A 12,718-nucleotide genomic window follows, 5' to 3' on the forward strand; every position below is an offset into this window, starting at 1 on the left:
ATATATATATATATATGTATATATATATACACACACACACATATATATACACACACAGACACACACATTACAACATACATTAAACATCACATTATTACCGGAATATATATACTGTATATACTGGGATAAATATATATATATATATATATATATATATATATATATATATATATATATATATATATTATGTAAACACTATATATATTTATTTATATGTATACATTATACATACATACATATATATATATATATATATATATATATATATATATATATATATATATATATATATATATAATATATATATATATATATATATATATACATATGAATACATTGAATTTAAAGAAAACGTCTTAAACTGCAGTATATCTGAATATTTTTTTACTCACACTAATACTTTTATACATGTTTTTTTTATTTTTTATATTTATATAAAAAAAATATTTTACAGCTATAAAAACAATACATTATTTTTGGAATATATATATATATATATATGTTTTAGGGCTGAGAGTGCCTAGACTGCGACAAGGTTGTGAACAAATAACTGTGGTGCGTTCAAGTAAACAAGGCTCCAGTACGACAGTCTGACAAGAACATTGGTGTCAAAATATCGGGGTCATTTTTTTTTTTGCATGTTTTTGTGCGTAAACACGATTCATCCCAATTCAAAAGTGTGATTAGTCCGATTTTAAAATGTAGTCATTAGTCCCAAAATGTCTGATTAGTACATGTTGAATGAACAAGTCAGGACTTGGGGAAGCCAAAATGGACAAGCAGAATTTTAATCCATAAAATATATTTCTGAATATTTCAAAAACTGATCCATGTGTACAAATTAAATATATGCCTATACAGGATTTAAATATCATCTCCAGCAGTATGTACAAGAGTCTTTACGTGGGTCAGCAGTCGTCCACGCCCACGTCCACATCCACGTCCGAGTCTGAGAACTCCTCCTCCTCGCCGTGGCCTTGAGAACCAGGACTCTTGGGTGCCACGCCCAAGCCCAGTTTGGCCAGCTTGGCCTGCTGCTGCTCCAGACTCTGCTTGCGCCACTTGATGCGCCGGTTCTGGAACCAGACTTTGACCTGGGAGACCAAGGAACACCTTTAGACCCCCTGGAGTGTACCTCCCTGCGTGAGGGCTCCATCTAGTGGCACGCCAAAGAACCACCTAATATAAGTTATTTAACTATATTCAAACACAGTGTTACTGTTCAAAGTGTGTGTAGTGGTACAACATATTGAATATACTCCTTAAATAAAACCTCTGCCTGGTGTTAATGTTTTAATGGTGTCTTCTCAGAGTTTGTATTCCTGTTATTTTGTTGTTGTTGTTGTTGTTTTAATATACCCAAAGTTTGTTTTTTTTTATTTTAAATTTGTGATTATTTTTTTTTACTCTACGCAAAGTTTTTTTTTTTTTTTTACTGAACTCAAAGTTAAATTATTCTTATTTTTTTAACTCTACCCTAAGTTTTTATTTTTATTTTTTACTCTACCCAAAGTTTTAGTTTTTTTACTCTACCCAAAGTTTTTTGTTGGGTTTTTTTTTTTTAGTCTACCCAAAGTTTTTTGTTTTTTTTAATGTTAAATTTTAGAATTTTTTTTTTCACTCTACCCAAATGTTTTAAATGTTTTTACCCTACCAAAAGTTTGTTTCTTTTCTTGTTGTTTTTTTTTTTACTCTACCCAATTTTTTTTTTTTTTACTCTACCCAAAGTTTTTTTGTTGTTTTTTGTTGGGTTTTTTTTTTTTTAGTCTTCCCAAAGTTTTTAGTTTTTTTTTATGTTAAATTTTAGAATTTTTTTTTTACTCTACCCAAATGTTTTAAATGTTTTTACCCTACCAAAAGTTTGTTTCTTTTCTTGTTGTTGTTTTTTTAATCTACCCAAAGTTTTTTTGTTTGTTTGTTTTCTTGTTTGTTTGTTTTTACTCTACCCAAAGTAATTTTTGTTGTTTTTTTGTTGAGTGTTTTTTTTACCCTAACCAAAGTATTTTTTATTTTTTTTACAGTACCAGTTACATTATTCTTATTTTTTTTACTCTACCCAAAGTTTTTTTTGTTTTTTACTCTACCCAAAGTTTTTGTTTGTTTCTTTTCTTGTTGTTTTTTTTACTCAACCCAAAGTTTTTATTTTTTTACTTTACCCATAGTTTTTTTTTCTTGTTTGTTTGTTTTTACTCTAACCAAAGTAATTTTTTTGTTGTTGTTTTTTTTACTCTACCCAAAGTTTTTTTTAATGTTAAATTATTATTTTAATTTTTTTTACTCTACCCAAAAAGTATTTTTTATTTTTTTTACCGTACTCAAAGTTACATTATTCTTTTATTTTTTTTACTCTACCCAAAGTTTTTTATTTTTTTTATGTTACATTTTTTATTTTGTTTTTTACTCTACCCAAAGTATTTTTTTTTTTACTGTACTCAGTTACATTATTCTTACTTTTTTTTTACTCTACCCAAAGTTTTTCTTTTTTTTTTTTTACTGTACTCAGTTACATTATTCTTTTTTTTTACTCTACCCAAAGTTTTTTTTGTTTATTTTGTTTTTTACTCTACCCAAAGTTTTTTTTTTGTTGTTGTTTTTTACTCTACCCAAAGTTTTTGTTTGTTTCTTTTCTTGTTGGTTTTTTTTTTACTCTACCCAAAGTTCTTGTTTTTTTACTTTACCCAAAGTTTTTTTTTTCTTGTTTGTTTGTTTTTACTCTAACCAAAGTAATTTTTTTGTTGTTGTTTGTTTTTTATTACTCTACCCAAAGTTTTTTTTTTAATGTTACTTTTTTTTTTTACTCTACCCAAAAAGTATTTTTTATTTTTTTTACTGTACTCAAAGTTTTTTATTTTTTTATGTTAAATTTTTGATTTTGTTTATTACTCTACCCAAAGTTTTTTGTTTTTTTACTGTACTCAGTTACATTATTCTTTTTTTTTTTTACTCTACCCAAAGTTTTTTTTCTTTTTTTTCTTTACTCTACCCAAAGTTTTTGTTTGTTTCTTTTCTTGTTTGTTTGTTTTTACATTACCCAAAGTATTTTGTTGTTGTTGTTGTTGTTGTTTTTTAACTCTACTCAAAGTTTTTTTTATTTTTTTTAACGTTAAATTTTAGATTTTTTCTACTCTCCCCAAAGTATTTTTTAGTTTAAATGTTTTTACTGTACTCCAAGTTATATATATTAAAAGGTAAGTCATTCATTTTTGTTTTGTTTTTACTTTCAACGCTGAACTCTGTAGATCAATTTGATATTTATCCGTCGATTAAATGTTTTGTTTTGTTTTTACCTTTTTCATGCATTTTTTTCTTTATTTTACACCCTTTTTGTCATCGAAAACTTTGTTAGTTTTTTTTTTACAAAATGCGCAATATTTTCCTCAAAAAACATTTCAAAGTGGAATTTTTGATGTGACGTAATTAGAGCCCCGAAAAAGTCAATAATTCATAACAACGTTGATTTTGATTCATTATTATATTTTTGGGGGGCGATGACCATTTTAAAAGGCAAGATGGCATTTTTGTGTTTTTAGAGTCAACATTACAACTATTTTTTTCGTTACATTTCACATGTTTGCACCACTTTAAAAAAAATAATAATAATATTTGTCGTGCTCATAGAATGTGGACACCCCTTCTCTACATCGGAATAACGCCAAACTAGTCTTGACGCTTACCTGGGCCTCAGTGAGCTGCAGGGCGGAGGCCAGGAGGAACCTCTCCCGAGCCCACCATGTACTGCTGGCGGGCGAACTCCTTCTCCAGGCGGGACAGCTGCTCGCTGGTGAAGCTGGTGCGCATGCGTTTTGGACTTGGCCCCCTTGGCTTTGAAGGCAGGGTGGAGGCCCCCGGCGTCGACTTTGGCCGCGGCAGCTGCAAAAGCCAAGACCACGACTCGTCACGTTTTCTGGTTTGTGCTGTTTTTTTGGTTCTAAAGAAGAACGTACCTTGTGCGTAAAAGGCTCCACGGCATGAGGTCTGGTAGCCGAAAGGCGGGCAGCAGTAGAGCGAGTATCCGGGGGCCAACAGGTTGGCCGAGTACGCGTAAGAAGGTGCCGGGGCCAAGGGCAACGTCATGTGGTGTTTCGGCCCCGGCTGGTACTTGACCCACGCCCGGTCCGAGGCGGACTCGTCCGGCTTGGCGAGCAGCGCGTCGATGGTGAAGGACTTCCCGCTGGCCGGCGCCGGTGCGTAATTACGCACGGAGTATCTGCTCGGGACCTGCTGCATCCTGGCGCTCCGGAAGGTGAATGGTGGTGCGCCCCCCGAGAGTCTCCTCCTTTTAAAGGGGCCCCGGACCAGGAGGTGTCAACAACCCCACCCCCCCCGCGGAGCCTTTGTCTCTCCCGGGAGAAGATGAGAGGACAACGTATCCAATTAATGGTACAAGCTTTGAATGGAGTGGGGGGGCTTTGAAGAACATGGGGGGGTTGGGGGTCGGGAGGGGGTTTGGGTCGACTCCCAGCCAGAATTAGTTGGCCTACAAATTCTTGCATGGATCTTAAGTCCAAAAGTAATCAGGACTGCTGGCGAGCCTTGATGTCACCAAATCATCTTATTAAGCAAGCAGCGTGACCAACATGGCGCACCCTCTTTTATTCCCTTTCCCCTCCCGGCACGAAATACAACAATCTTTTTCATTCCCACTTCAGCCGATGGACTGTTCGGCCCTCGAGTCACGCCACCGTGCACAAACACGCCGATGACGTCATTCCTCGCGCGCACCGGAGGGGTGCGTTGCCAAAGTGTGGCGTTTTACAGCCGGAGTGTCGCTCCGGGGAAGGGCCGACGGAGCTGCCGTTATGGAGGCGTCAGATTCGGCAACTCTGGTGGAGCTTCTGGTTCTTTCTTTTTTTTTTCTTTTTTACATCTTTTGTAAAATTCCATCTATTTTAATATATATCTTTTTGAATTTTTGATTTTAATTATCTTGATTGCCAAACAGGACATAATGTCCATTTTTTTCCCACACATAATATTTAATTATTCATTTGATAGGGAAATCATAATATAGGTACTGAGAAACAGACAAATAATAATAATATCCTTTTTAATGAACGTACAATATTTATTTATTTATTTATTAATGAACATTTTTATTTCATTTTGATTTATTTTTTTCTGCTCAAATTCTTTCAAAAATAATCATAATTCAAATTAAAATCACTCAAATAATGTAGATAAAAGGATTTTAATTATATTTAATGCCAAACAGGATATAATGTCAATTTTTCCCCCCATAATATTTATTTATAAAAAAAAATCAGAATATTTATTTATTCATTTGATAGGGAAATCATAATATGGAGAAAAAGACACCCAAACCTAAAAAAAAATCTAATAAAATAAAATAAAAAGTCATTTTTAAAGGGTGTAAAAACATTTTGATTTCATTTTTATTTATTTTTTTCTGCTCAAATTCTTTTAAAAAATAATCATAATTCAAATTAAAATCACTCAAATAGTGTAGATAAAATGATTTTAATTATATTTAATGCCAAACAGGACCTAATGTCCATTTTCCCCCCCATAATATTTATTTATAAAATTTTTTCAGGATATTTATTTATTCATTTGATAGGGAAATCATAATATAGGTACTGAGAAACAGACACCCACACCTAAAAAAAATATATAATAAAATAAAATATAAAATAAAAAGTAATTTTTAAAGGCTGTAAAAACGTTTTGATTTCATTTTTTTTTCTGTTTAAATTCTTTCAAAAAATAATCATAATTCAAATTAAAATCACTCAAATAGTGTAGATAAAATGATTTTAATTATATTTAATGCCAAACAGGACATAATGTCCATATTTTCCCCCATAATATTTATTTATACATTTTTTTCAGAATATTTATTTATTCACTTGATAGGGACATCATAATATAGGCACTGAGAAACAGACACCCACACCTAAAAAAATATATAATAAAATAAAATATAAAATAAAAAGTCATTTTAAAGGGTGTAAAAACATTTTGATTTCATTTTTTTGTTTGTTTTTCTGTTCAAATTCTTTCAAAAACTAATCATAATTCAAATTAAATTCACTCAAATAGTGCAGATAAAATGATTTTAATTATATTTAATGCCAAACAGGACATCATGTCCATATTTTCCCCCATAATATTTATTTATACTTTTTTTTCAGAATATTTATTTATTCATTTGATAGGGAAATCATAATATAGGCACTGAGAAACAGACACCCACACCTAAAAAAATATATATAATAAAATAAAATAAAAAATAAATCAAAATAAAAAGTCATTTTTAAAGGGTGTAAAAACATTTTGATTTCATTTTTTATTTATTTTTTTCTGCTCAAATTCTTTCAAAAAATAATCATAATTAAAATTAAAATCACTCAAACAGTGTAGATAAAGGATTTTAATTATATTTAATGCCAAACAGGACATAATGTCAATTTTTCCCCCCATAATATTTATTTATAAAAAAAATTCAGAATATTTATTTATTCATTTGATAGGGAAATCATAATATAGGCACTGAGAAACAGACACCCAAACCTAAAAAATATATATAATAAAATAAAATAAAAAATAAATCAAAATAAAAAGTCATTTTTAAAGGGTGTAAAAACATTTTGATTTCATTTTTTTTTTTTTTTTTCTGTTCAAATTCTTTCAAAAAATAATCATAATTCAAATTAAAATCACTCAAATAGTATAGATAAAATGATTTTAATTATATTTAATGCCAAACAGGACATAAAATCCATATTTTCCCCCATAATATTTATTTATACATTTTTTTCAGAATATATATTTATTCATTTGATAGGGAAATCATACATTTATAGGCACTGAGAAACAGACACCCACACCTAAAAAAAAATATAATCAAATCAAATAAAAAATAAATAAAATAAAAAGTCATTTTTAAAGGGTGTAAAAACATTTTGATTTCATTTTTTTTCTGTTCAAATTCTTTAAAAAAATAATCATAATTCAAATTAAAATCACTCAAATAGTGTAGATAAAATGATTTTAATTATATTTAATGCCAAACAAGACATAATGTCCATTTTTTCCCCATAATATTTATTTATACATTTTTTTCCAGTATATTTATTTATTCATTTGATAGGGAAATCATAATATAGGTACTGAGAAACAGACACCCACACCTAAAAAAAAATATAATAAAATAAAATATATAATAAAATAAAATATAAAATAAAAAGTCATTTTTAAAGGGTGTAAAACATTTTGATTTCATTTTTTGTTGTTGTTTTTTCTGTTCAAATTCTTTCAAAAAAATAATCATAATTCAAATTAAAATCACTCAAATAGTGTAGATAAAATGATTTTAATTATATTTAATGCCAAACAGGACCTAATGTCCATTTTCCCCCCATAATAAATATTTATAAAAAAAATTCAGGATATTTATTTATTCATTTGATAGGGAAATCATAATATAGGTACTGAGAAACAGACACCCACACCTAAAAAAATATATAATAAAATAAAATATAAAATAAAAAGTCATTTTAAAGGGTGTAAAAACATTTTGATTTCATTTTTTTTTGTTTTTCTGTTCAAATTCTTTCAAAAAATAATCATAATTCAATTTAAAATCACTCAAATAGTGTAGATAAAATTATTTTAATTATATTTAATGCCAAACAGGACATAATGTCAATTTTTCCCCACCATAATACTTATTTATACATTTTTTTAGAATATTTATTTATTCATTTGATAGGGAAATCATAATATAGGCACTGAGAAACAAACACCCACACCTAAAAAAATATATAATAAAATAAAATATAAAATAAAAAGTATTTTTTAAAGGCTGTAAAAACATTTTGATTTCATTTTGTTTTTCTGTTCAAATTCTTTCAAAAAAAAATCATAATTCAAATTAAAATCACTCAAATAGTGTAGATAAAATGATTTTAATTATATTTAATGCCAAACAGGACATAATGTCCATTTTCCCCCCATAATATTTATTTATACATTTTTTTCATAATATTTATTTATTCATTTGATAGGGAAATCATAATATAGATACTGAGAAACAGACACCAACACTTAAAAAAATATATAATAAAATAAAATAAAAAATAAATAAAATAAAAAGTCATTTTATTTATATTTTTTGTTTTTTCATCCAAAAATGGTGAGCAAAAAGACAAAATATGAATCCAAAATGTTGTTATGCCCTTTATAAAATGACCAACTTAATAATTGCATTGACATTTGAAATGGAACCAAAAAAAAGTCCTTCAAGGAAACAACAGAAGATGTTGAGTGACAAAACACAAATTAAAATTTTACTAAAATAAAAATACAACTGTTGTGTGCATGTAAATATTTTTTGTTTTTCAGCCAAAAATGGTGAGCAAAAAGACAAAATATGAATCCAAAATGTTGTTATGCCCTTTATAAAATGACCAACTTAATAATTGCGTTGACATTTGAAATGGAACAAAAAAAAGTTGTTGAGTAACAAAACACAAATTAAAATTTTACTAAAAGACTCCAAAAAAAAAGGAAAGTCCCCTTCAGCTTGAATCTTAAACTAGCTGAGAAAACATTGAAAGTGTTTTTTTTTTGGTTTTTTTCCAGGCACATATTTTGCATTGAGAGTGAAAGTCATTAGAGAGAACAATTGGAGCCTTACACCCCCCCCCCTCCCTCCCCCTCGAAAAAGTAATGCACTGCAACTTTGTTTTCACCAAGCACCAACACTTTAATGAGCCACATTGTTAGCATACAGCAGCCTAGTAGGCCTAAGTGTTCATTAAAAACAAGGCAGAGGTTTATTTCACGCGGGATATTTGTTACACAGTTGGAACAGTGACACTGTGTTTGAATATAAGAAAAGAAAACACCGCATTTCAAATCCAATGTTGGGCAGTTCACTAAATGAATCAGTGCACTGTTATATGCACGTTGGCAGTGTTTTGTTCCACCTCACTTTATTGTGTCTTGATGTTATAAACCAGATTTGATGCTTGACAAATGTACAAAAAAAGGTAAATACATATAACCACTCAGGAAAATCATATTGGTCATGTAGATTGAGTAAAAAAAATGTTTAAATAACAAAAAAAAACGATTTAAAAAAATAAAATAAAAAAATATAAAAATATAGACTTATATATATATATATATATATATATATATATATATATATATATATATATATATATATATATATATATATATATATATATATATATATATATATATATATATATATATATATATATATACACACAAACATATATACACACACATATATGTGTGTGTATATATGTGTATAAACCGTATTTTCCAATGCTGAGTCTGCTTTTTCAGCACATCTGCAATAAAAATTGTACAAAAATGTACAAATTTTCTTCCTTGTGTTTAATTAATATTTTATACAACATATTATATATTTGTTTTACAACAGTAATTTTTTTTTAGGAATCATTCTTTATATATATATATATATATATATATATATATATATATATATATATATATATATATATATATATATATATATATATATATATATATATATATATATATATATATATATATATATATATATACATACATATATACATATATATACATATATATATATATATACATCCATATATATACATATATATATACATACATATATATACATATATATATATATACATACATATATATAGAGAGACATATATATATACATCCATATATATACATATATATATACATACATACATATATATACATATATTTATATATATACATATATATATAGAGACATATATATATATATATATATATATATATATATATATATATATATATATATACACACACACACATTTATATATATATATATATATATATACATACATATATATAGAGACATATATATGTGTGTATATATAAATGTATGTGTATATATATACACACATACATATATACACACATACATACATATATATGTATGTGTATATACTGTATATGTATGTGTGTATGTCTGTGTATGTATATATGTGTATTTATGTATGTATGTATATGTGTATATATGTATGTATGTGGGTATATATGTATATAAATATGTATACATATATGTATGTGTATATAAATATTTATATATGTATATATATATAAACTGAGTAATATATGCAGATTAATTTGATTTCAATGAATAAAATGTAAATATGAATCCCTCTCAGTAAAAACAATTCTATGGCCCAAAAAGTCCACAAATAGTCCAACAAATCTTTGAATGAACAATTAACAACAGAAATGTCACTTCACTCCACATTCCCTCAAATAAATCAACATAATCCTAATGTTTGAATTCACTTAGGTTTGAATTCAATATAATCCATCCATCCATCCCTTTTTATACCGCTTGTCCCTTTTGGGGTCTAATGTTTTAATTCACTACAATGAGTGGATTTTTATTCCACTCAAAATGGATTATATTTGTGTTTGTGCAAAAAGTACACAAACACATCATATTTGTGTTTATTTGACAGCGTGTATTAGTACATATGGCGTGCAATAATGTGTTTAGTGTGTGCATGTATTAGTACACATGGCGTGCAATAATGTGTTTAGTGTGTGCATGTATTAGTACATATGGCGTGCAATAATGTGTTTAGTGTGTGCATGTATTAGTACATATGGCATGCAATAATGTGTTCAGTGTGTGCATGTATTAGTACACATGGCGTGCAATAATGTGTTTAGTGTGTGCATGTATTAGTACATATGGCATGCAATAATGTGTTTAGTGTGTGCATGTATTAGTACACATGGCATGCAATAGTGTGTTTATTGTGTGCATGTATTAGTACATGTAGCGTGCAATAATGTGTTTAGTGTGTGCATGTATTAGTACATGTAGTGTGCAATAATGTGTTTAGTGTGTGCATGTATTAGTACATGTAGCGTGCAATAATGTGTTTAGTGTGTGCATGTATTAGTACATATGGCGTGCAATAATGTGTTTATTGTGTGCATGTATTAGTACATGTAGTGTGCAATAATGTGTTTAGTGTGTGCATGTATTAGTACATGTAGCGTGCAATAATGTGTTTAGTGTGTGCATGTATTAGTACATGTAGTGTGCAATAATGTGTTTAGTGTGTGCATGTATTAGTACATGTAGCGTGCAATAATGTGTTTAGTGTGTGCATGTATTAGTACACATGGCATGCAATAATGTGTTTATTGTGTGCATGTATTAGTACACATGGCGTGCAATAATGTGTTTATTGTGTGCATGTATTAGTACATGTAGCGTGCAATAGTGTGGAATAAATCTCCCTCCTCCCACGTGAGGGTGAAACTCAAGTGTTCTGCTTCCGACGATGGAGTGCGCGTCACGCGGCGTGTCATGGCGTCAAAGTGACAAATGATTAGTGTCCACATCCCCGGCCGGCGTGAAAGCCGATTGTTGCTCCTAATTCCCGCCTCTGATCTTTGCGTGGACGGCGTGATTTGCTTTGGTCACGGAGGTGCGCGTCTCTTTCAACTGGGATTAGCCGCAGCTCCGCAAACATGGCGGCCGTCATCATCTTTGAGGGGACCCGCCACTTGTTTACTGACACGTCCACGTCTGACAAACACGCACTGTGGACCACCCACTCACCTTTAGGACGCGCACGGCCCCTCCCTCCCTCCCGCCCTCCGCGGGACAAAGGACGGCCATTGCCGCGCAGGACGCACTTGGTGTGTATTGGAGGCAGACTAGCAATACACTCGGACTTCTTCTCCTTTATGCGCCTGCGCCATCATCATCATCATCATCATCATCATTAGCTGCACCTAATGACACATACTTTCACTTTCACTTTCACTCTCATTCACTCCACTATTTACATCTTCCTCTACCAACTCGTGCTAAACTCAAAGCCCAGGGGCCAAAACTGGCCCACCGCTTCATTTTATGTGATATGCCACCTTAATTTAATTTAAGTGGCCCTCCACATCCTTTTATGTGATATGCCACATTAATTTAATTTAAGTGGCCCTCCACATCATTTTATGTGATATGCCACCTTAATTTAATTTGAGTGGCCCTCCACATCATTTTATGTGATATGCCACCTTAATTTAATTTAAGTGGCCCTCCACGTCATTTTATGTGATATGCCACCTTAATTTAATTTAAGTGGCCCTCCACATCATTTTATGTGATATGCCACCTTAATTTAATTTAAGTGTTCCTCCACATCATTTTATGTGATATGTCACCTTAATTTAATTTAAGTGGCCCTCCACATCATTTTATGTGATATGCCACTTTAATTTAATTTAAGTGTTCCTCCACATCATTTTATGTGATATGTCACCTTAATTTAATTTAAGTGGCCCTCCACATCATTTTATGTGATATGCCAACTTAATTTAATTTAAGTGGCCCTCCACATCATTTTATGTGATATGCCACCTTAATTTAATTTAACCGGCCCTCCACATCATTTTATGTGATATGCCACCTTAATTTAATTTAAGTGGCCCTCCACATCATTTTATGTGATGTGTCACTTTAATTTAATTTAAGTGGCCCTCCACATCATTTTATGTGATATGCCACTTTAATTTAATTTAAGTGGCCCTCCACATCATTTTATGTGATATGCCACCTTAATTTAATTTAAGTGGCCCTCCACATCATTTTATGTGATATGCCACTTTAATTTAATTTAAGTGCCCCTCCACATCATTTTAT

The 12,718-nt window shown here is 30.0% G+C and overlaps 1 protein-coding gene across 1 annotated transcript; it reads right to left on the reverse strand.

The window, feature by feature from the left end:
* Positions 1–840: 840 nt before the first annotated feature.
* noto (notochord homeobox) lies at positions 841–4,227 on the reverse strand. The gene is given in 5 exon segments (XM_062034587.1): positions 841–1,094; positions 3,675–3,719; positions 3,721–3,804; positions 3,806–3,870; positions 3,945–4,227. Coding segments are annotated over 5 exon segments (663 nt in total). The 3' UTR covers positions 841–908.
* Positions 4,228–12,718: the final 8,491 nt, after the last annotated feature.

This window comes from Entelurus aequoreus, linkage group LG23, assembly GCF_033978785.1.
Source record: "Entelurus aequoreus isolate RoL-2023_Sb linkage group LG23, RoL_Eaeq_v1.1, whole genome shotgun sequence".
In the NCBI taxonomy this organism is placed as follows: domain Eukaryota; kingdom Metazoa; phylum Chordata; class Actinopteri; order Syngnathiformes; family Syngnathidae; genus Entelurus; species Entelurus aequoreus.